General features: G+C 34.7%; 2 protein-coding genes and 1 long non-coding RNA gene across 3 annotated transcripts; all 3 read right to left on the reverse strand.

Moving 5' to 3' along the window:
- Nucleotides 1-3,489: 3,489 nt before the first annotated feature.
- LOC122195648 (uncharacterized) lies at nt 3,490-4,559 on the reverse strand. Its single transcript, XR_006186117.1, has 2 exons — nt 4,364-4,559; nt 3,490-3,736 (listed from the first exon to the last, which is right to left on the reverse strand). It is a non-coding gene; the product is annotated as an uncharacterized LOC122195648 (long non-coding RNA).
- Nucleotides 4,560-8,896: 4,337 nt separating this feature from the next.
- LOC111906946 (F-box/kelch-repeat protein At3g23880) lies at nt 8,897-10,048 on the reverse strand. The gene has a single exon (XM_023902733.1). It carries the CDS (start codon nt 10,046-10,048, stop codon nt 8,897-8,899), a length of 1,152 nt encoding a protein of 383 aa, XP_023758501.1.
- An 11,675-nt stretch (nt 10,049-21,723) lies between these two features.
- On the reverse strand, nt 21,724-23,532 carry LOC111906964 (F-box/kelch-repeat protein At3g06240). The gene has a single exon (XM_023902751.3). The coding sequence runs from the start codon at nt 23,194-23,196 to the stop codon at nt 21,955-21,957; it is 1,242 nt and encodes a 413-aa protein (XP_023758519.1). The 5' UTR covers nt 23,197-23,532; the 3' UTR covers nt 21,724-21,954.
- Nucleotides 23,533-25,277: the final 1,745 nt, after the last annotated feature.

The following is a 25,277-nucleotide window of genomic DNA, read 5'->3' on the forward strand; positions in this document are numbered from 1 at the left end:
AGATTGTGATTTTAGCTTAAGGGAGCATATTGAAGCAGCTGACAACAATCCTCTTCTTGTTTACTTGAAGGAACTTGTGTAAATAATCAATTCACTATTATGTTCAAACAGGTACATTTGTTGAGTTACTATATTGCATTTTCAAGAATTTTTTTTTTTAATTTAATTTAATTTTATTTTTTAGTTTTAGAAGAAGTGAACATTTCTTTCTTTTCCACTAAAATATGTTGTTTTAGTCATATATTTGATTTATTGGTAATTTGTATATTACAAGGTAAATTTAAACTTGTGTCCACTTGTCCAATTGCACTCAAGTACAACAAATTCTTTGTTGTGGAATAGCAAAACGTTGGTATTTTTCTTCCAATTCTTTATTAATTTATTGGATTAAGTTATGTTATAGTTTTATCCCCAGGTTTGCAAAAAACCATTGGACTCATATATTACGGTTGATGACATCCTGGGTTGTGGTTTGTGATGTATGGTACCTTGAGCCTCAAAATATGAAGCTGGAGAAATAGCTATTGAGTTTGCAAAGAGGTTTGTATTTGTTAAACACTTTGTTTTTGTTAAAATACATGGATGATGTAATACCATAATTACCCCTGGTTTTTGAGGTTATTAAAAATTGTGTAACATTTTATAGGGTTTGACTTGAAATACTCTCACCCTTGCCCAAAACATAGAAAACATAAGTAAGTTAAAATATGGTGCTAGTAGAGTAGTACTAAACATTCAAACAACAACCACTATTGCATTGATTCTCTAAAGCTTGCCAATGTTGATACACAATTGAATACACTATAATTATTTATTTGTTTTTTTGTGTCTAATATATATATATATATATATATATATATATATATATATATATATATATATATATATATATATATATATATATATATATATTTTGTCTCAGTTGGGGGGAAGAATGAATATAGAAAAGTCGAGCGTAATGATGTCCATGAAGATTGGCCAACTTATGTCGTAAATTTTATTTACCAAGTGATATATGTATTTGACAATTATGTTTTGATGAAAGTGGAACACACTTTGTATTTGACATTATGGTTTTTGTAATAGATTGTCTTTTCGTATGTGTGATTTAATTTTGCAGATACTTAAATGTGTATTATATATATATATATATATATATATATATATATATATATATATATATATATATATATATATATATATATATATATATATATATATATATATATATATATATATATATATATATATATATATGGAAAAGTGAATATACCCTTATGAGTATATAAGCTTAGGTATCCAAACCTACCATAATAGGTTGTTTTGTTTGATATGTTGATTATAATGTTCTTAAACTTCAACCCATAACTTGATTTACTTTCTAGATTCTCAAAATTTCACTACTATCTTCCTTTTACATCACATCTTTTTGTCGAACACTACTAGACTACATATTATAGTTAAAAAAAATATTATGTAAAAAAAAGATAAATGTGAAATTTATAAAAATCTTCGAAGTAAATCATATTAGAAGTTGAATTATATGAACATTGGACAATTGCAATGTATATATATGATACAAAACGACGTAGTATGATAAGTTAGGGTATATAAGCTTATATACCCTTAAGGATATATTCACTTTTCCCATATATATATATATATATATATATATATATATATATATATATGCACACACGTAAAATCATGGCATATAAATGTAAATCGTAAAATTATGTCAAAATTCAGGACATACAATATATGTCGTAATTGTAAGTCGTAAATACAAAAATGTTACGAATTACGACATACAAAGCTAGTCATAAATGTATGTCGAAAATGAATGTCATATATGTATGTCTTAATTGTAGGTCATAAAGGTCTGTCGTAAATTTTATGACAGGCCAAATATCTGTCATTTTCCTTTATGACGTGACTTTCAATGACAGACATTTGTCTGTCATGTATAGGCATTTTACGACAGACAATGTCAAGAAAAACCTTTTTTCTGGTTGTGTTTTCTTCAAAGAACAGGGTTATTCGTTATATACCAAATATCATTTTCTTATATCAAATTTAATTTAAATATATTCCAATTGAACTTTGTTTTATTGGTCTAAAATATTAAATTTGTTATACTAGTCATTCATATATATAAATTTGGTGTTAAGCGTTTTCCATACAATTTGATTTTTTAACTTTGACTATTTAGTTCTTCATTTGTATAATGATATTTTGTATGTAATATTTTACTTATTTTATTATATTAGGGCAGTGCCCACTATATATGAAAGCAAACCGATTATTGTATTTTGTTGGTATTTCCTATATTTTCCACAAAAAATATTATTTAGGTCTTATCATCCATATTCAAATTCACAAGCTCCTCTTCTCAAACCCAGAACAAAAAGAAAAGATGCAATGATAAAAAGGCTCCTAACTTGGTCATGTTCTTTAGGTGGAATCTATAGACTCTTTGATACAGCTCAAGTGTTGTGAAACATTAAGCAAGTGAATATCATATACCTTTTATAAATATCAAGAGGACAAAAAAGAAGAGGGTATGAACATTTAAGAATTCCTCTGCATGCATAGTTGTGACAATTGCTTAAGCAACTATCACTGCTGACATAGTTTAATTATTTTAATCATCTCGTAAAGAAAAAACTACCATAACGAAGCAACAATATAAACTAGATCCTCTCCATCTATTTTTATTACTTAATTGTAATGACTCTCGTCAAGACTCTCATTATGGGCTAAACTAACTTTTATCAAAATGAGGTATCTAACAAGTTGCCAACAATATAACAGACATGCTAAATGAACTAAGAGATACTGGATGTATGAACTCAGACAAGGAGCTATGTATCCATACCCACACATCTAGAACATCATTGCAAGACCAAGTACTTCATGAACTCCAACATCATTGTCAATTTTTACAACTTTATGAACATATCCAATGATAAAACACTTGCACTCCCAACAAATAATATAGATTAGGTTGCTCATGACTTCAAGTAAAGGGCACCCGATTACAAAAATGGTCCCTATTAGAAACAATATATATAGCAATCATGATCAAATCAGCAATAGAAATCATGAAGAAATACAATAGAACCCAAAGGATGTTTGGAAACATTCAACTGAGGAAAAATCTATGATGCTATTAGCATAATTCTAAATTATAGCTCCACATACAAAATCCAATCTAAAGACTCTACCTCCACACTGTAAACTAATATACATTAGACTTTACCTCCAATCAATAGGAATACATTAAACTCCTCACTAATAGTAAACTAATATCTCTCTCATTAGACTTGAGCCAACCAAAAGTAAATCAAGGAAACAGAAGCATATTCCTTGAATAGCAACAACGCAAGACATTAGTTCAATGCTTTTGTTATAGAGTAATAAAAACAAACCATAAAAAAACAAGCACCTGAATTTAATAATGAAAAAAAAAGAAGTGTAAATGAATCATGGTAACAAGAGTGGGAGTAGATGTGATGCACTAAAAATTGATACTTGACAGGAAACTAATCAAGAAACATAGAATCATGCAGAGTAGATATAACAAAAATGGAAGAAGTAGATCTGATGTGTTGCCTTTTGACATTCCACCATCTCGCTGATATGAATCATCTTCAAAATGTTTGATAAAACTTCGTCTGGGAGGTTCTCCATAGTCGATTTTTAAGTTTCAACAAACTCTAACCACACATAGACACTGATATAAACATTAACCACAAACACAACATTTTAAACAAAACAGTAAACACAACTCGGAAGGAACCCTCCTAACAACAGAACATATGAAGAATTAGCTTTATATGCGTTGCTTTGTAGACATGGTAAGTTGAGTTCATTGACAGATTGTCAACTAGTTCATGAAGAGTTCAAGCTATAAAAAGAGATACCTACTTTAGCCTTGTGTTCTTTTGGATCAAGACATAAAATCTAGTTCATAGAAACATAGAGTGTTGCAGAGATTTCTGCTTTTGTGGAATCTTGTATGGCTATTTGTGATAGTGTTCTTACTTCTACATTTTCAGTTTTGTCATCACTAGTTTTAATTAAATAGCGTTTCTTTGGACATCAATTTGTCAGATTAGTTTTCAGGGTTTTCCCAAATCAATGTTGATTTTGCTTTTTGGTGACAAAATAGATCATTTGACTGGTTTCCACGTTATATTTCTAGGTTTCACCGATAAAGATGGAATCTTTTAAGGACGATGTTATGTTCTGGTGACACATGTTTTCTTTAATTGCTGGATTGATCGATTTTTTTTACAAGAACCCTTACAAACTTTTTGTTAACATACAGAGTAAGACTGAGAGGGTGAGAGAGACATACAGCGAGAGGTGGCGACAGCAAAATCTGTGAGATCAATGACATAAATCGGCGGTAAGTGGGGAGATTCCTTGAGACCAATGACGCAGAGCGCGGCGGGAAGTGGCTAGACAGCAAGGGACCGTTGAGTTTTTTCAGTTGATCTGCTCACCATTTATAGTTGAGGGCTTGAGGCCTTTAATTAGGGTTCTGAAACTTATTTGCCGGTGTCTTATTTGTTAGCATATAAAGCTCATCGTAACTGTTTTTAAGGGTGCTATGGGTATATGCTTATATATTCAAAATAAATTATGAAAATATTTATTATTTTATCCGTTATCAAGACTAGGGATGAGCAAAAGGACCGGGGAACCGGTCCCGGAACCGGCACCCGATGGAACCGGTCGGGCCGGGACCTATACTATAAATTCGTGATTATTTGGAACCGGGACCCGGAAAGAACCGGCTGTTGGAACCGGCCCAAAACCGGGAACCGGCCCGGCTAGAAAACCCCATGTTGTTGACGTTGGCTGTCGCTTGGACTTCTGCTTCCCATCTAGTTGCACGTAACAAAAAAAATGGCTCTTGATTTGTGACAGAAACCCACGGCCACGATCCCAACTCCCCAAGTCACGAACCCCTACTGGCTATTCTCTTCATCAATCGGCAATCGGCATCTCTTCATCATCATTCAATTCTTCATCTCCAAGTTTCCATCGATTACAAGTTTCCATCTCCAAGTTTCAATCGATCTTCAATTCTTTATCATCATTCATTGATTTTCATCTTCAATTGCTTCAATGATTCAAACTATGGATGTTCATGAAGATCAAGTAAGAGCATATATTTATATTTCATGTTTTAAGATTATATATTTCAATATTTGCTTCAATGCTTCAATGATTCGCCAAATAATGGCATGCATGCAAGTTTTTTTTTTCTTTGCTTTTGTTGTCTCCATTCCAAATATATGCATTCTTATCACTACTTAATTAAAAGATCTTGATTCTTGATCATAGTCTCATAGTGGAGTACTCCTTTACGGATGAAAGGTTGTACATATAATATATGTTTCATGTTTTAAGCTCCATTTAACAATGTACTTTGTAGACATACATGCAAGATTTTTGTTAGATTAGTTTATTGTTTATAATATGAATGTAATTATGTAAGATTGTCAAAACTACGAATTTGTTTAGTACTTTTGTTATATAATTAATGTGTAAAATTGACAATGTAGGATTTGGATAGGCTACCAAATGTACCATCATCAAGATACCAAAACTCGGATGTTCATGATGCCAATATTGAAGATGGTAATCCGGCTAATTGGATTGGAAAAGACTTTGATGACCAAGTAAGATTAGCATTTAGCTCATTAGCAATATTTACTTATTTAGCAATCTGTCCAAATTTTGAATTGTTCATAACTCATTCAATTTAACTTGTTTTGACCTGAATATTTTTCCTACATGTAGATTATGATTTGTAGTTGAGTTTAGACTATAAAAGTGCTTGATTTGGTTAAAAATTGAATGAGTTACATGCCCGCAAGGAAGGGTGTCAAATCTGATTTTTTTTTTCTAACAGCAATAAAACGTGATCTGATTTTGTTGTTCAATTGTGCATAACTCATTCAGTTTAACTTGTTTTGACCTTAATCTTTTTCCTACATGTAGATTAGGATTTGTAGTTGAGTTTAGACTATAAAAACGTTTGATTTGGTTAAAAATTGAATGAATTACAAGCCCCGCAAGGAAGGGTGTCAAATCTGATTTTTTTTTTTTCTAACAGCAATAAAACGTGATCTGATTTTGTTGTTCAAATGTGCATAACTCATTCAATTTAACTTGTTTTGACCTGAATATTTTTCCTACATGTAGATTAGGATTTGTAGTTGAATTTAGACTATAAAAACGCTTGATTTGGTTAAAGTTTAAATGAGTTACAAGCCCATGAGGAAAGGGTGTCAAATCTGATTTTTTTTATATTTATTTTTCAGCATTTAAACGTAATATGACTTATTATATGTTTTATTTTGAGAATATAGGATTATGGAGAAGATTTAGAAGAAGATTATATAGAAAAAACACCGGCATGGAATGTTATACCAAGTGATGAATCAAACCAAGAAGAGGAGCCACAAGAACAACAACCTTCAAAAAAACGAAAATTTGCAACCCCACAAAAACGAAGACAACCAAAAAAACCAACACAAACAAAAAACCCACCACCACCACCACAAAAACGAACACAAGAAAAATACCCAACAAAACCAAAACCCAAAAAAAAAAAAAAAAAAAAAAAAAAAAAAAAAAAAAAACCCTCAAAAGGAGTTAAGGGACCGAATTAACCCAACCAGACGAGGTGAGGGTAGAGATAATTGTACCGCTCCTGTTTGGAAATACTTCGAGATAGAATGGATAAAGGAGGACGATGGAATTGAAAGAAAGTGGGCCGAATGTAATTATTGTTTACAACAATAAAACGTGATCTGATTTTGTTGTTCAAATGTGCATAACTCATTCAGTTTAACTTGTTTTGACCTAAATCTTTTTCCTACATGTAGATTAGGATTTGTAGTTGAATTTAGACTATAAAAACGCTTGATCTAGTTAAAACGTAATGTGATTTTGTTTTTTTTTTTTTTTTTGTAGATCCAATGTTTCAGAAAACTGTGGGAAGGGTACCATCACATTCAGATTTTGAGATGATTAAAAAGATTATGGAGTTCCTTGAAAAGTTTAAGAAGAAAACTGAAAAAAGTTTTGTGTTCAACAAAGCCTATCTTCTATACCTATACTCAGGAGATCCTAGACATAGAGCAACATCTTAGGAAACATGAAACCAACCCGGATTTTATGTTTATGGTACCGGATATGAAAGATAAATATGACAAATATTGGGGTGACTATGATACTATAAGTGATTATGTCTTCTTTGTGACATTGTTAGATCCTCAATGCAAGTCAAAGTTTATGAAAGTTGTTTTTACCCAAATGCTTAAAGCCAAGAACAAAGATAACAAGATGACTATTGATGAGATAGAATCCAAAGCACGTGCAAAGGTTATTGATATCGAATGCAAACTGGACAAGTTTTTCAAGACATACTTGGAAAGGTCAAACACGACCTCATCGTCTCAACAAAAAACTCCCGAAGAAGTTGTTAATTTTGATGACGAAAACGAATTCTTTGGAAGCTATTTGACTTCGAGAAGTTTCCCCTCGACTTCGTCAGAAAGTCAATTGCAACGATACTTAAACGAGGACCCAATCGGATTTGATAAAGGATATGATATCCTCACATGGTGGAAAAATAACGCGGTGCGGTTCCCGATCGTTGCTCGAATGGCAAGAGGTATCGACCTTCTTTTACTCTATTTTACATTTTTAATTTATAAATTTGTGTCGTGTATTATAAACTAATAACTAATTTGTTTCTTAATAGATATTTTGGGGATGCAAATTTCCACCGTAGCATCCAAATCACATTCAGTAACGGTCGTCGAGTAATTACCGACTACTGTACTAATTTGTCCGTTGTGATTGTGGAGGCATTAATATGCACTCAAGATTGGCTAAGAAAGAGTAGTTTGCTTATATATGACTATGACGAAGTGCACGATGTGTTAGCTGACGATGACCTCGCTATCGGTAATACATTATTACTTGTTACATCTTATTTTTAACATCTTCTTAGTATTTTTTACATTTTAGTAAGTAATAAAGTTTTTTATTTTTTATTATATATAGACATTGTGGATGCTATACACAACTTGAAGATAACGGGAAGAGATCAGGGAATTAGTCAAAATATCAAAGAAATTTTGGAATACACATATTAGACTTTTTTTTTGTTGGTGAATGTTTGAATGGTGAATGTTGAATGTTTGAATGTTGGTGAAACTTGTCATTCTTTTTTTTTTTGGTGAAACTTGAATGTTGAATGTTTGAATGTTGGTGAAACTTGTCATTTTTTTTTTTTTAAGTCGCTTCCAAAATGGACTAAATGTGTCAAAATACAGCCGGTTCCAAAATGGACTAAATGTGTTTCGTAAAAATTGAAGGTAGCCGGTTCCAAAATCGAAAAACCAGCAAAAACCGGAACCGGTAGAACCGCCGGGCCGGTTCGGTTCTATATTTTGGCCGAAGCCGGTTCCCCGGTCCGGTTCGGTTCGGGCCGGTTCCGGCCGGTTTGGTCCTTTTGTTCATCCCTACTTTATTCTCCTTGCAATCAGTATATATATAGGCATAAAAAAAGAATAGATTCCATGAATTGCAATAAGACTAGAAACTAATTAAATCTCATGGGAAACTGAAATATAAATCAAACCATAAACAACACCAGCTGGTGAAAATGTAAAACGTTCATGTAAACATAGCACCACGACCTTGAACACATCATACTAATTAACAAAAAGAAATGAAGATGTAAAGCACTAAATAATGAAACTCACCATAAAACTAATTAAGCAACATAGCATGTCATGCAATTCAGATCTCATGACTTGACTTTTGTAGCACATTTGAACCTTACATCTGACCACTTACCTCTTCAAATTTTCAACCGGGAGATGTTGCAACAGCTCAGCTCATGCTCCACAGGTGCTACCCAAACAAGACTGTCAACATACTCAACAACTTTTGATAGTCCATAACCAACCTCAAAACTTTTCGTCTTGGCTGCAATCGGATTATACAAACCTAAGCAATGATCATCTTCATTATCAAAGTAATTGGCAACTTCATAAAGAAACTCATTGTGAAATGTGAATCCATATGGAATAATAACATCATCAAACTCTGAAAAGACATAACGTTTGACCCATGATTCAGCCACCCCATACTCATCCATCACCCACACCTCACATCCATGATACCTAATACCAAACATCACACAAAGCTTTCCACCCAAAACTCCTAAAGAAAATTGAGTGGCAACCATTTGAAGATCTGGAAGAGGCATTTCACGGAATGTTTCTTCACCCAAATCAAATGCAACTATGTTTTGTACCTTCCAAAATGAATCGGCATAATCAAACCAATGAACATGACCATCTACACAAAATTCTTTATAATGCATAGCCCTTAAGATTTTGAGATGTGATGGAAACCTGTGAGGGACTAACTGCCAGATACCCTTTCTCATGCTATACACCTCAACTTTGTAATCAACAGTTTCTATACAATCATCGATGTCAAGTGTTAGACATGCAGATAAGGGTAGTTGGGGATCTCTTGTAAACTTAGTAACTTTGTAGTCATCTGATTTGGGATCAAATCCAAACCGAGGAGGAATTCTAAGGTAGTCAGTATCATGTGAGGGAAATAAACTTGGGGGGAGAGTTAACACAACAGAAAGAGAAGGATTCCATATGTAAAAACTGGTATCATGAATGGCTCCATAATTAAAGCATATTAATCCGTTAACAGATCCAATGACATTGCCATATGTTTGTCTGGATTGGAGATTAACAGGTAGTTTAATGAAATCGGTAAGTTCATGATGGGGAGATCGAGAGGGGCATGCTGTGAAAGGTCGACCACCACAGAAAGAAAATTTCGATTTGAAAAACAAGAGAATATCATCGTTATTAGAGACACACCTCATTTGAGCTAGCTGTTTTGCCAATAACCGGATGAATATTTCTGATAAAACATCCCCTTGGAGGTTATCAATAGTCGTTGGCTGTTGTGATGAAGCCATTTTCGAGTGCTAAAGAAAAGTACAAAGGTCGATGAATTTATAATACTTGGCCAAGACTCTTGGAAAGGAAAGCCGCAGTCGTTCAAAGTTCAGGGTAGCAGAAAATTAAACTCACTCTATTCGGTCCCATTCATTTATATTTAACGTAAATATTCTTTAAACTCTAATAACGCCAACTGAATCAGCTTCCCATGTTAAACCCACATTCACCTCATTAGACCTAATTAGGTTACACTAAATTAAAGATATCTAGGAATGTGAATTTATGTATGCTCTGTTTTTTGTTATTGAAATCTTAGGCGATGTATTTGATCACCAAAAATTAAACGATTTCACAAAATGATGCTACATTGCTACTTAGCATCTTTATTTCCATTAAATAATGTTATGGATTATCGTTAATTTAGTAATTATCTATTCTAAATGTGTTGTAATAAAAAAAAAACGATTGGGCTTGGATAAGTTGCAACTAGTAAAAGTGAAAATTTTGAGGACGTGTCTACAAAGTGGTCTTGATTGGGATGTCCATTAAACAATGACGTTGGTAAAGGTAGAGAAACTTGGAAATTGAATTTGGGTACCAAACACTGCATGGTGGACCTTAACAAAATGAAAGGAAAACATATACCATTATAGGGGTAGAATGTTATTGTATCGAAAAAATTTGAAAGATAACATGGGCCACCCTGAACATACACATAGGTCCACTCCAATATCAAATTTGACATACAAATGAAATGTGAGAATTTGTTGAGTTTATTGTACACCGTTTCAATGAAATGTTGGGGAGTAGTAAATAGGGTGATGGTGGAGAACTAAATTCCTTATGGTTTTATGAACACGTTTTTTGGATGATGGTTTTATTATTATAAAAATGAAATTTTTGGGACATTACACATAGTATCAAAAATAATAATAAGAATCAATATTGATTCCTCCTTAAGGAAAATGTTTTAACCTTATTTCTCCCCCAAACCCAACATCCTCAAAGAATGTTGTTCTATCCAAAATGCAAGGTCAATATCCATGCAATTGAGAACTAACATAATGCCCTCATTTCATTCCTTAAAGTGAATCTCATTGAGTACATGAATGTGATCAATGTCAACAGATATAATACCATAATTCAAATTTGTTGTTTTGAGAACATAAACAAATCTATTTTTATGTTCATTAATCCATAAACCGTAATCAATATATTCAATTTATCATATCTTTACACAGTATCAACACAACATTAATATCATGTCTTTGGACAGTAATACTAATTTGCAAGAGATATCCTTGTTTTAGAGATAAACGTTGACAATAAATAATGTAAATTAGCAAACCCCTCTTTGGTTGTTATACATGGATTTTATCTCGCTGTCCATTGCCTCTTTCCACTTGGAAGCCTCTAGGCCTGCCATTGCTTCCTGACAATTATGTGGTTCATCAAGATTTACCAGTGTCCTATCACTGATAAATGTGTCGTCGTATGAAGTAATATGGAAACCATATAACTCAGGTGACACACTAACCCTAGTGGATTTTCGAAGAGATAATAAGTTATCAAATGGTTCAATAGGAATTGTTTCCTCTGGTTGAGTGTTAGTACCATCTAAGGTTCCTTCATTGGTTAACTCTTGAATTTCTTCAAGGTTAATGGTACTCCCACTGTCCTCTTTGAATATGAGTTATCTTTCTAGAAAGACTCCTCTTTGTGCTACAAAGACCACGTTCTCACTAGGTTTGTAGAACAAATATCCAAAAGACTGTTTTGGGTAACCAATGAAAACACATGTATCACTTCTAGCTGCTAGCTTGTCGTGAGTCTCTCGCCTTACGAAAGCTTCACAACCCCAGACTTTAATATGTGCTAACGAAGGAACTTTCCCAGTCCACATCTCGTGAGGTGTTTTGGCAACCTTCTTTGTAGGGACAAGATTGATGATGTGGGCGGCTGTCTCTAAGGCATACCCCCATAAATGAATAGGAAGTGAAGCACGATTCATCATAGAACGAACCATGTCTAACAAGGTTCGATTACGCCTCTCAGCCACACCGTTTAAGTGCGGTGTCCTGGGAGGAGTTAATTGTGAAACTATTCCACATCTCTTTAGATAGTCGTTGAACTCGATACTAAGATACTCTCTGCCTCTATCGGATCTAAGCATCTTTATCTTCCTGCCCAATTGATTCTCGATCCCATGTTTAAACTTTTTGAACTTTTCAAAGGTTTATGACTTATGCTTGATTAAGTAGATATAGTCATATCTGCTATAATCATCAGTAAAAGTCACATAGAATCGATTATCATCCCTTTTAGTTGATCTGAAATGTCCACACACATCTGTATGTATGAGGTCCAACAAACCTTCACCTCTTTCACAAGATCCCGTGAAAGGTGATTTTGTCATCTTTCCCAAAAGATAAGATTCACAGATATCATCTGATTTTAGGTCAAATGATTCCAACACTCCATCCTTTTGGAGTTGGGCTATGCGTTTCTTGTTAATGTGTCCAAGACGACAATGTCACAAGCATGTTGTGTCTACACTATTAGACAAGTCAATCTGAAAAACACTATTACCTAAGTTATCAACACAAGTCACTGTTTCATACACACCATCACAAGGAAAAGCTTCAAACACAAAAATGCCATTCTTATACATAGAAATTGAACCATTCAAATCCTTAAATGAATACATAAAACCTTGTTTGAACAATGCATGAAATGAAATAATGTTTCACGTCATTTCTGACTAATATCAACAATTCAATAAATCTAATCTAACAACATTACTAAGAAAAAGTTGATAAAATCCGATCTTGGTTACTAGTGAAGACTTTCAGTTTCTCATTATCTAGTTTATCATCCCTCGCTCGACCTCCTCACTTTCTTTTTGCCCGTGCAGATCAGAACAAATATGAAAACCACATCCTATATCAAGGACCCAAGACCGAGAAGATAATGAGTTATTAGAAGAAATAGTGTAAATACCTGTTGAAAATGGCTTCAGTTTGCCATCCTTGATGTCCTGCAAATACTTTGGGCAGCTTCGTTTCCAGTTCCCCTTGTCATTGCAATAAAAGCAATCAGCATCCTTTGGATCAGAAACATGGGGAATAACAGCATTAGGCTTGGCCTTTGGGCCACTTCCAAATAACCCAGCTTGGGCCTTGCCCTTCCAATTTTGTTTAGGAGGACCTTTCCTCTTCTTCCTTTTTCCCTGTCCAATATCCAAGACAGGAGCACTAGTAGGAATGGAGGCTATACTCTTCCCCTTCATCCCTGCCTTAGCTGTCTACAACAAGTTGTGCAATTGGGCCAATGTCTGCTCAGTGTTGTTGAAATGATAAGTTAGGATGAACTGATCATAACAACTAGGTAGTGAGTTCAAGACCATGTCAATGGCCACTTCCTCATCAAAATACACATTGAGCTTGACCAAACGCTCTATGTAGAGTTTGCATTCTTTGTACATGACTAACAACTGAGTCTCATCCTTTATCTTGCAGTCCATGAGTGACTTGACTACCTCAAACTTTTCTTGATGAGATCACTTATGGTACTTTTCCATAAGGTACTTGTTCATCTCAAAAGGCCAGTAGTCCTCAAAGTACCTCTGCAATTCTAAAGACATGGTTGCGACCATGATGCAAGCCACATTGGTTGCATCGTCATAATGCTTCTTGTAGGTAGCATATTCTTCAGGAGTGGAATTGGATTCATCAATCTAATTGAGCTCCTTTTCAAGGACATATTCTTTGTCCTCAAAGTGAAGAGCCATCTTAATAGTACGCATCCAATCATTATAGTTTGAGCCATCCATAATGACTTTGGAGCAAATGGAGATCAAAGAGAAATTATGGTTGGAGGATGATGAAGAAGAAGCGTTTCCAAGAGTAGACATCTGTAAAAGAAGATAGTTTTAATTAGATTTCAAGATACCTCAATATAATAACCCAAATATATAATATTAAGGTTAGGATGCAAATATGAGGATTCATAATTTAGAAATGGGATGCCGATATCTAAGTGCAAATTTCATAAAGGTAGGTGAGTGACAATTCACCAATACCACCATTAGACAAAATGAAATGAAGTGAAATTCCTAATTCTTTTGAGATACATTGAAGCTATTCAATGGCATGTTTTAATCTCGGATTATGCTCTTCTATTTGTGACGGGGATACCGAGGATCACAAACAAGATGTGAATAACCATGCAAATGTGCTTGGTAACCTCATTATCTTTATCATTTTCTGTTGATGTGCTGGTAAACCACACACACTCCATCAACAATGATAATTATGAGATACCCATCATGACTCTTTATTAGTCCCTATTAGTGTGCTGGTTAATCACACACGCTCAACTAAAGACTTATAAAGTGTAATGTGTAATTTCATGGATTAGCATACAATTCACATTTTTCCTAAAGTAACTAGAATTGAGATTTTTGTATAAAGAATGTTCTAGTACTTTATTAATAGCATTATACTTTTATTGAGATTAACTTGTCCTATCAAATACATTCAGCTAACAAACCTCCACTAATCATGGAAGTGGTGGGTAAGAGTGAACACCCATTCAACTATCATTTTATAGGCAGTTTCCTTATACCCCCTTATAGACTAGATTTGTGAATGAGGAATACTAGTGATTCGACTGACCAATTCTTATACATATATAATATTTAACTTTTAATATATATATATATATATATATATATATATATATATATATGTGTGTGTGTGTGTGTGTGTATAAGGTGTGTTTTAATTTTTTTTAGAACTTTAAGGTTTATATAAATTTTCTAAAACTAAACTATTATTTTTAAATTTAAAATAAACCAAAAATTAGATAGGTAAACCAAATAAACTAGAAAAACAATTCCTTAATTCACATGCAACCTACTTTAGATCTATGTTTTAACTATTGAACATATAACTTTGAATTGCAAAACAAGAACCCTAAAAGAAGAAGCTATTTTCGAAAGATAACTAGAGAGGGTTTTAGAATTACATACCTTTCAATTGTTAAAGTAAACAATTGATAATCCTTAAATCTTGATCTTCTTGGAATCCTAGCACCACAATTGGCGTGCCTCTAATGGAATCACACCCAAGAGCTTAGTAAAAGGAAACTATAGAGAAAAGAGAGGGAGTATGCAACTTTCGGCCATGGTTTCTCCAAAAGTAGGGATTGCCGAAATTAGGAGCTAAGAGACTCCTTATATAGTTAAGGTAACTTAGCCCCAAAGCTAGGGTTTAAGGGACAACCCTAGGATTCCCCTGCTTAAGGCCCAAGCTAATCCAAAAGCCTTATCCAAGGCCCTTGGATGAATTCATTAAGGTTTCCCCTATGAAATTCGTCCACCTCCTCCAAGGAGGTTCTCGAACATTCCTTCCAACTATTTGATAATCGCAAACTAGTCCTTGTACTTTATAATTAATACAATTAACCCCAAAATTAATTCCAATTAATTTTTGGCTAACTATTAATTAAATATTATGATTTCTAATTATTATATTGTTCTCATAATACATTAATAAATCATTTATATTAATTTATTGATCTTGTAATAAATTAATTTATCTCCTTTCATATTTTCCTTGTCCAATTGCTAGGTTTGAGGGCAACCCAAAAGGATTGTGCTACTATCAATTCAAGTACATATTTATTATAGTTATGGGTTTAGACACCTAATCCAACACATCCATGCCTTGGACTATCGAAGACAGATGCAAGTCAATGATCCTCTCACGGATAACAAATACAATGACTATTGGGCACAAGAGTTGTTGAATTTTCTGTTTACCAAAAAACAAAGTTGGCTTCATTGATGGGACAATTCAAAAACTAGAAGACAATTCGACCAACTACATGTAATGGATTAGGTGCGATGCAATGGTGAAAGGGTGGTTGAACATGTCTATGTAAAAGAACATCAAAAGTAGTATACAATATACCAACACAACAGTAGAGATATGATCAGATCTTCAAGAGAGATTTGGAAAAGAAAGTGAACTAAGGGCCTATGAACTAAAACAATCTCTCACTAACACTCATCAAGAATGTTTGTCAGTTTCATTATATTACACTAAATTACATGGGGTTTGGGATGATATTCAATCAGTTTCACCAACCCCACGATGCACTTGCAACAAATGTGATTGTGACATAGGAAAAAGATTAAACGAAGCCAAGGAAAAGGAAAGATTATACAAGTTTTTAATAGGTTTGAATGGTGATTTCAACATCATCAAGACTCAAATATTATCCATGAAACCCAAACCTACTACGCACCACCTCGTTGTCGAAGACGAACAACAAAGGGAAATTTCCACCAACAAAAGAATAGCCATTGATTCCGCTGTGTGTTCCAGACCTTTACACAAAATCGTCGAGAGAATTTCTTAAGACAACAAAGGAACAAGTCAACACATAAAGACATAAAACACACCAATAATAGTTATGTTGAACATTGTGACTTTTGTGGAAGATATGGGCACAATCGTGAGGGATGTTTCAACCGAATGGGGTATCTAGGAATGGTGGTCGAGTAAAGGAAAGGTAAAGAACACAACGCCCAATGTCGCATGCATAGACACAAAACACAGTCCAATTGTGGGATTAACGATCGAACAATACCAAAGATTCATCAAAAACTTCACCAAAGAAGAAGGAAACACAAAGAAAAACGTAACGCCAACAGTAAATATGGTCGCTAAGCTTGATTAAAGCGACGAGTGGGTTATTGATTCAGGTGCAAGTGTGTAACATCCGACTAGACGTATCTTTAATTTTGACCCTCGGTGTGAATATAGTTTGCAAATTTAGTCCCTATGGGTAAAATTTTAATTTTTGGAAGGGGAAACTGTAACATCCAAAAATTCAGGTGCATCTCTTAAACCCTTTTTCTTTTCCAAAATGTCAAATTTAACCCCTATCAGAAAGTTATGGCAAATGAGTACGTTGGGCGTACTGAAGAGTACGTTGCGTGTACTCATGCGCTTAAGTTGGATGCGGACTCGCCTAGGTACACCAGGCGTACCCAGGGTTACGCTGGGCGTAGCGGGCCCATATGCAAACCCTAATTGTGGATTGTGGACTATAAAAGGAATGTGTTGGTTTTGTCCCCCAGCCACCATTCCTCAGAGAAAAACCCTAAGAGAGCATATTATCAATCCAAGCTAGTGTGTGAGTGTTCTTGAGCTAAAAAATGCCTTTGTGTGCTAGTGAAGAAGAAGAGGAGGTTCTTGTGAAGGCTAGAAGTTGGACTGCAAGCTTGGATCTGAGTTCTACAGAGGGAGGAGCTTCACTTGAAGGTAAAAAGCTCAGAGCTTTCCTTGTTATTGTTGATTTGTGTTACATGGACCAATTTTTAGGGTTTTTGGTCCCAAGGTGGAGACTTTATGAGCAAAAGGTCTCCATAATCTTAGATATACTATATTTTAGAGTATTATGAGTTGTGGGTTCATAAAAATCCAATCTTGGACGTGAATATTAAACCATGCATGAGATCTAGGCTTTATGAGGAAAGAGGAAAGATGTTAGAATGATTAAGTGACCTTTACAGCCATGCAAAGGCTTAAAGGTTTCGACTTTATGGATTAAGTGGCCTTAGAGAAGTCAGATCTGAAGTTTGAGTATATGTCTTAACCGTTTAAGACCCAAAAATCAATGAAGTATGAAACCGGGATTTACGTGGGGCGTAATCCCAGTACGCGCAGCGTAGGGGGCCGCGTTCCCCGTTTCTGTGAAGTCGTTGGGTACGCCCAACGTACAGATTTGGTACGCGCAGTGTAACCCGGAGGATTGACTTTTGTTGACTTTTAGGGTTTAGTCAATGATTGGATCCTTGAGCCATAAGAGGGGTAAAATGGTCTTTTACCCTTCTGAGAGAACTTAGAGAGGGATTAGTCTAGCCTTTGAGAGTTGTATTGATTAGAGTAATTATTCCATGTGATTAGGCGGAGGTTGGACCAGTATTACCGAGTTCGAGATTTACCGAGTTACCCAAGGTGAGTCTTCTCACTATACTTTACCTAGAGTGGTAATTAGAGTTATGTGACAGAGTATTTTGTATGCTTTTGTATGATGTGATTTCTATGTGATATATGCTATGTATGATTCAGAGTTCACAGAGTTAGGACCGAAAGGTCCACAGAGTTAGGACCAGAGGTTCCACAGAGTTATGGGACTGGAGGGTCCCACTGAGACACATTGACCAGAGGGTCATACAGATTTATAGCCTCGAGTGGCTAATATGTGTTGTATGTGGTATTTTGGGGAACTCACTAAGCATTTATGATTACTGTGTTATGTGGTATATGTTTCAGGTACCAGTGAGGATCGCAGGAAGGCGTCGACATGATCCGTACACACTCATGGAGTTTATTTATGGAGATTATGGGATATGTTTTGTTATGATAACATTGGATACATTATGTTTTGATATTATCTTATGAATAAATGTATTTTTTAAAAACGAAAAATTGTTTTGAAAGTTCACGTCGTTACAGAAACGTACGTTGGGTGTACCTCTTCTACGCGGGGCGTACGTAATTAGGGGTCAAACCCTAATTTTTAGGGTTTGGACCCTATTTAAACAACCCTATGCCCAAGGTTTCCTCCTTACCAACCTCATTAGCCTTATTTGAGTACCATTTCGAAACCAAACCCCTTTCTAGAGAGAATTGACATTTGTGCGTGTTTGGTGTATCTACAAGAATAAGAAGCTTGGTTTAGGAGCATTAACCAAGAAGGAGCTTCTAGAGCCAGATTATATCCATCATTTTCAGCTTCATAAAGGTATAAAGCTTTGATCTCTCATTCAATGCTTATATCACGATCTAGTAGAGTTTTGGTCACTTTTGCTCCCATGAATGAGATCTAGTGGGAATTTACCACCCCAGAAGTTGTGAGTTGCTCCTCTTGATATTTCTGAGATCCGTAGCTTATAAAGTTAACATCTTGACGGTTGAGGATCAACTATGCATGAGTATATGTCAATTTGGTGAAGGTATGATGCTAAATTTAACATTTGAGTCCATTTGAGTCATGCAAAGGCATCAAGTTAGTGACTCTATGGGTTTAGATGTTCCCCAAGGTCTGGATCAGAAAAATAGACGTTCGGTCTTAAAGCATTAAATGCTTAATGGGGTTTTGGTCATTAGAGGCGTATGTCGGGCGTACTCTAGCGTAAGCTACGCGTACGTGGGTGAAGCCGGGTATGCTTAGTCGCAAGTCAGTACGTTGGGCATACCCAAGTGGTACGCTGAGCGTACTCGATCAGGGGCCTTATGGGCTTTTTGATTTTGGGCCAATTGAGGGAAGGGTAAAATGGTCTTTTACCCTGGGATTCAGGATTAGTTGATTAAGTCCCAATTATGATTTATGACCCAATTTTTAATTGGGATTTTACTTGATTGGTTAGTGCGGGGATTCTCCGGTCCAACAGCTCGGGCATCTATTTGATTGTCAGTAGACTGATGTTAGTTTGCTAACTATAGTATAAGACATTAGGGATTGTATGTTCATGTAGTCTTTGTGACTCATGTTGTATGTGTTATATGCCCAGGGGCGGACCTATGGGGTCCATCATGGCATCGACAACCCCTGATGTCTCCGGCAACAGTGGAAAATTTTTCAAAAATTTTTGATTTTTTTTCTACTACCGTGCAACCCCTACTGTGAAATCCTGTGTCCATCCTTGTATAAGCCTATGTGTTTATTTGCTATATGTATGTGAGGTGAAATAGACATAGTACAGACTTGTACTGACATATGAGTTGAAATAGACTCGGGGGTGAAGTAGACCCGATGGTGAAATAGACCCAGTACAGCCTTGGGATGACATAGTTGAAATAGACTCGGAGGTGAAATAGACCCGATATAACCTTGAGCTAACGTATATGTATGGTATGCGATATTTTGCGGAACTCACTAAGCTTTGTGATTATGGTTTTCAGTTTATGTCTCAGGTACCTCTAATTTGAAGGGGGAGAGTTCGGGTTGATCGCATTGTATACACCATGATTTTCCGCTTATTTGACTCTGATGTACATTTGGGATGTTTATGGGTATTCTCTTAATACTTATTGGTTTTGACATTGGTTGATGATTTATTTAATATAAAAACGAAATTTTTGGTTCTGAGTTTTGGGATGTTACAACAGACAAACTGGTCGAATTGGCTTAAAAACAAAACAAAAAATCCCTTTGAGCTTAGACCCTTGTCATTATTCCCAATGGAGATAATATACCAGTAGAGGGAAAAGGCAATTGTACACTCATCGGTGGTACTAATATAAAAAGAGTCATATATTTTAATTGCAATTTGCTATCTGTCAACCATTTGACTAGTGACCTCTAATGTGCTATAACTTTTTTTCCTGATTTTTATGTAACGCACAGATTGCAATCGAAGAACTTGATTGTCGCATATGAGTGCAAGGGTGGTCTCTACCGAATGAGCATTGTGGCAGGTGGCAAGAGAGTTGTGATGACAAAGCATTGAATTCGTATTTCTTGTTGTTCTAATTTTTCAGCATAAAAAGGTTAACCCCCGTTCAATAACACCATTTGTGAGTTTACTAAGGTCTAAAGTAGGTCTCAGATAAGATATAGTCGGTTCTGAAATTGGTTTTAACGGGTCGAAACCAAAATAACTGAAAACAAATTTTGACTAAAGCATTAGATCAATAACCGGACTGATAGTAGGGATACGGTTCTAGTTCCCGATTATTTTGGGTGTAGAACTAGTAAGGACCAAAATGCATGAGTTGCTTGCTTTGGAACAAAAAAGAATTGATTTACGTTATGGAACCAAAAAAACTGAGATTGTTTAGTACAATTTTATTAGAACATAAACACATCCACTATTCTACTACTAAATCCACACCTTTCGCCCACAACATAAACCCTCAATCTTTGGTGAAAGGCACCGTCAACTCTTTATACGGCTAGACCAAAGATCCTTTATAAATGCGGTTGTTTGGTACGTGTGTGTGTGTATGTATGTATATATATATATATATATATATATATATATATATATATATAGAGAGAGAGAGAGAGAGAGAGATTAGGTGATTTTTTTGTCTTTGTCTTGTTGTGTTTTAGAATTTTTACTAACAATTCCCATTGTTTGACACGTGTCACTCAATAGAAGCCGGCTTTTATCTGCTAAAGACAAACATAACCCAAAGTAACTCGTCTATAAATAAGGGAACTGATTACTTGTTAGTTGTTACATATATATTTCTCATACTACTAAAGACAATAAAGTTAACAAATTAGCAGCAACCTTTAGTGAGGGAATTTTTTTCATCTAAAAGTGGGATGGATCTAGCAAAAACCTGAATATAAGATGCAAAACCCGATAGCAAAAGCTAAGATCAGCTGCTCATTTTTCAGACTGATACAATAGATATCCTAAACATGAATGCAAACATTAGAATATAAGATGCAAAACCCTAAAATATCAAACAATACCTAGAAACAAAAAGGCTGAAAGTTTTTTGCATTTTCACAAATCACAAGATAGAATTCTTATCATCTAACTTTTTGCATTTTTGCAAGATAGAAGATAGTGATTAACCAAGACTGATACCAAACAATACTCTCCTAAAAACAGTATATACATTCCTCCTGTCAGACTTGAACACGCAACAATCAGGCATAGAAAAATGAAATAGATTCCATGAACTGCAACAGGCTAGAAACTGATTAAACCTTTTGGGAAACTAAAATAGAAATCAAACCCTAAACAAAACTAATAGGTGTATATGTAAATCTTTTATGTATAGATAGCAACAAGAAGCAAACAAAAACACAACATCCTTCACATCATACCAACAAAAGAAACTCATTTTTTGACCTTTTGACCATCCATCTGACCACTGATACCTCTTCAAATTTTCAATCGGGAGATGTTGCAACAACTCATCTCATGCTCCACAGGTGTTACCCAAACAAGACTGTCAACATACTCAACAACTTTAGATAGTCCATAACCAACCTCAAAACTTCTAGTCTTGGCTGCAATTGGATCATACAAACCTAAGCAATGATCATCATCATCATCATCATAGTAATTGGCAATTTCAAAAAGAAACTCATTGTGAAATGTAAATCCATATGGAATAATAACGCCATCAAACTGGGGAAACACATAATGTTTGACCCATGATTCAGCCACACCATAATCGTTCATCACCCATACCTCACATCCACCATCCATAACACCTAACATCACACAAAGTTTTCCTCCCAAAACACCTAAAGAGCGTTCCATGCTATCATCTATTGGAAAATCTGGAAGAGGAATCTCACGGAATGTCTCTTCAGCCAAGTCAAATGCAACTATCTTTTTTGACTTCCACTGTGAATCAACAAAATTAAACCAATGAACATGACCATCATGTCCATCTACACAAAATTCAGTATAGTGCATAAACATTGAGTTTTGGATATGTGATGGAAACCTTTGAGGGATTAACTGCCAGAAACCCTTTCTCATGCTATACACCTCAACTTTGTATTCAACAGTTTCAAAATCAACATCAATTACAACTCTTTTAGATAATGGAAATAACGTGCTGCCTGGTTGGTGATCTCTTGTAATCTTAACAACTTTGTAGTCATCTGATTTGGGATCAAATCCAAACCGAGGAGGAATTCCAACCATATCAGTATCATGGAAGGGAAATGAACTTGGCGGGAGAGTCAACACAGCAGAGAGAGAAGGGTTCCATATGTAAAACTTGGAATCATGAAGAGTTCCGTAACTAAAGCATATTAATCCGTTAACAGATCCAATGACATTGCCATATGTTTGTCTAGATTGGAGATTAACAGGTAGTTTAATGAAATCAGTAAGTTCATGATGGGGGGATCGAGAGGGGCATGCTGTGAAAGGTCGACCACCACAGAAAGAAAAATTGTATTTGAAAAACAAGAGAATATCATCGTTATTACGGATTGAAGACTGGAGGTGCAATTTTATGAAGGATGATTGAGATAAGTGAGTATTCCAAGATTTAGAGACACACCTCATTTGAGCAAGCTGCTTTGCCAATAATCGGATGAATATTTCTGATAAAACATCTCCTTGGAGGTCCTCAATAGTCGTTGGCTGTTGTGATGAAGCCATTTTCAAGCGCTAAAGAACTATAAAGGTCGATGAATTTATAATATTTGGCCAAGCCTCTTTGGAAAAGGATAGACTTAAAAGTTATAAACAAACCAAGAACAGATTTACAATGTGTACAAGAAATCTTCTGAAACAATTATCTGCTTTTAAGGGAAGTTATAACAACAAAATAATTTATCACAACTTGAATGAAAAAACTGATGACTAACAAGATTACACAGCATAAACTTGTAAAATCAGAAAAATTGAGTATAAAACTATGAAAAAACGAAGAAACCCTAACAGGGGCTTGAGTTTGAGAAAGTGTTCAGAGAAGAAACGATGTGTATATTGAGCAACTCTCTCAGCTTTAGTCATTTTTATATCTAGATACTTCGGGTATGACCCAGATGACATGTCGGGTCAAAAAGAGTCCGCGCTTTATACTGCATCTTCCATTTAGTGAGCCGCAGTCCACATGTACTAGCAATCTACAACTTTAGTCCTTCACTTGAAATACTCTTCCAAATCAGCTACCAGCATCAGCCCAATGAATCTATAGCCCATTATAATATTATTTGAGTCCGGGATATAGAATACCCCAACCAACCTCACGAGAGATTCAATATTAATAATAATTCAAGGAAAAAAAAAATACAACTATATGTATAATTAATTCCCCATCAAATATATTCAATATTATTTATAATTAACAAACAATACAATTATATGTATAATTTCTTATGGCATTAGAAATAGTAAAGTTTTTATGTTTCAGATTTTTGATATATATATATATATATATATATATATATATATATATATATATATATATATATATATATATATATATATATATATATATATATATATATATATATATATATTGTCTTTTTTGACAATTTTAGTCCATAAAATATTAAATTTTCTTTTCTTTTTTTATCTTTTTGCCTCAACATTTGTCAACTTCCGACTTCATAACTGATTTATCTGCCTTTTATGTTTTTTTTTACCTCAATTTGCTTAGTCGTCCCCTTTTGCTTATATTTTTTTTTTGCCTGTTTTGATAGTTTTAATCCCTAAAATAATAAATTTTCATTTTTGGTGGTTTTTGCCCCCAACAATTTACAAAACAACCAATAATTAGCAAAAAAAATCAAAATCATCGATCATAAAATTTGTATGTCACAGTTTCCCGACACTAGGCTGTTTCAAACCCGAAATGTAGTGTGGAGTTTTTTACTAGTTAATAAATTACATAAATATTAAGCATAAAAAAAATTTCTACAAAAAAGAAAAGGTTGAAATTGTTTAGCTTTTATTTAAGGATTTAAATAAAGAGTTGTTTGTCGTTCAAAGTTCAGGGTAGCAGGAAATTAAACTCACGGTATTAAGTCTCCTTCATTTAAATTAAATGTAATTATTCTTTAAAGAGAAAATGATTAACTTAGTTGTATTGTTTTTCGACGAAGCCGTACGTTTCTTGAAACCTACTCTTTGGAGCTGAAGGTGATTTTAGAAACCTACGGTTATGTTGGCTATTTTGGGCTAAGTGTTAATTGTAACGCTCGGTTAAGGTATTATTCATTTTTAGTCCCTTATATATTAAGTTATTGCTTTTGGCCTTGTTTTGCAAGTTTGAGGGGGAGGAGGGATCATTTCTGCCAAGTTTGGGCTTTTAAATGTGGAGCTCGAACGCGGGGCATTCCCTTGGGGAACACATGGTGTTTACGAGTGGAGCTCAAACCCTAATTTTGAGGGTTTAAGACTTATTTAAACACCTTAAGTCTTAGGTGTTGGCCTCATTTCCAGCTTCCATAGCTCCCAAACCCTAACCTCGAAACCCTAGAGCCTCCAAGAGTGTTGTGAGCTCATTCTTTGTGTTTTGGTGTGTGTTTGAAGCTCATTTAAGGAAGAGAAGCTTGGTGCAAGGTGGTGGTTCAAGTAAGATCTTATAGATCTTGCTTCTCTGCTCTATTTCCAACTCATTTTAGGTATAAAAGCTCTAACCTTGCTCATTAGAAGTTTAGATCTAAGTCTTTGTGGATTTCAGTCCCTTTTTGGTCCTATAGTTGAGATCTTGTAGTTTGTGATCATTCCAA

The sequence above is a fragment of the Lactuca sativa genome, chromosome 8 (genome assembly GCF_002870075.4).
Source record: "Lactuca sativa cultivar Salinas chromosome 8, Lsat_Salinas_v11, whole genome shotgun sequence".
In the NCBI taxonomy this organism is placed as follows: Eukaryota; Viridiplantae; Streptophyta; class Magnoliopsida; order Asterales; family Asteraceae; genus Lactuca; species Lactuca sativa.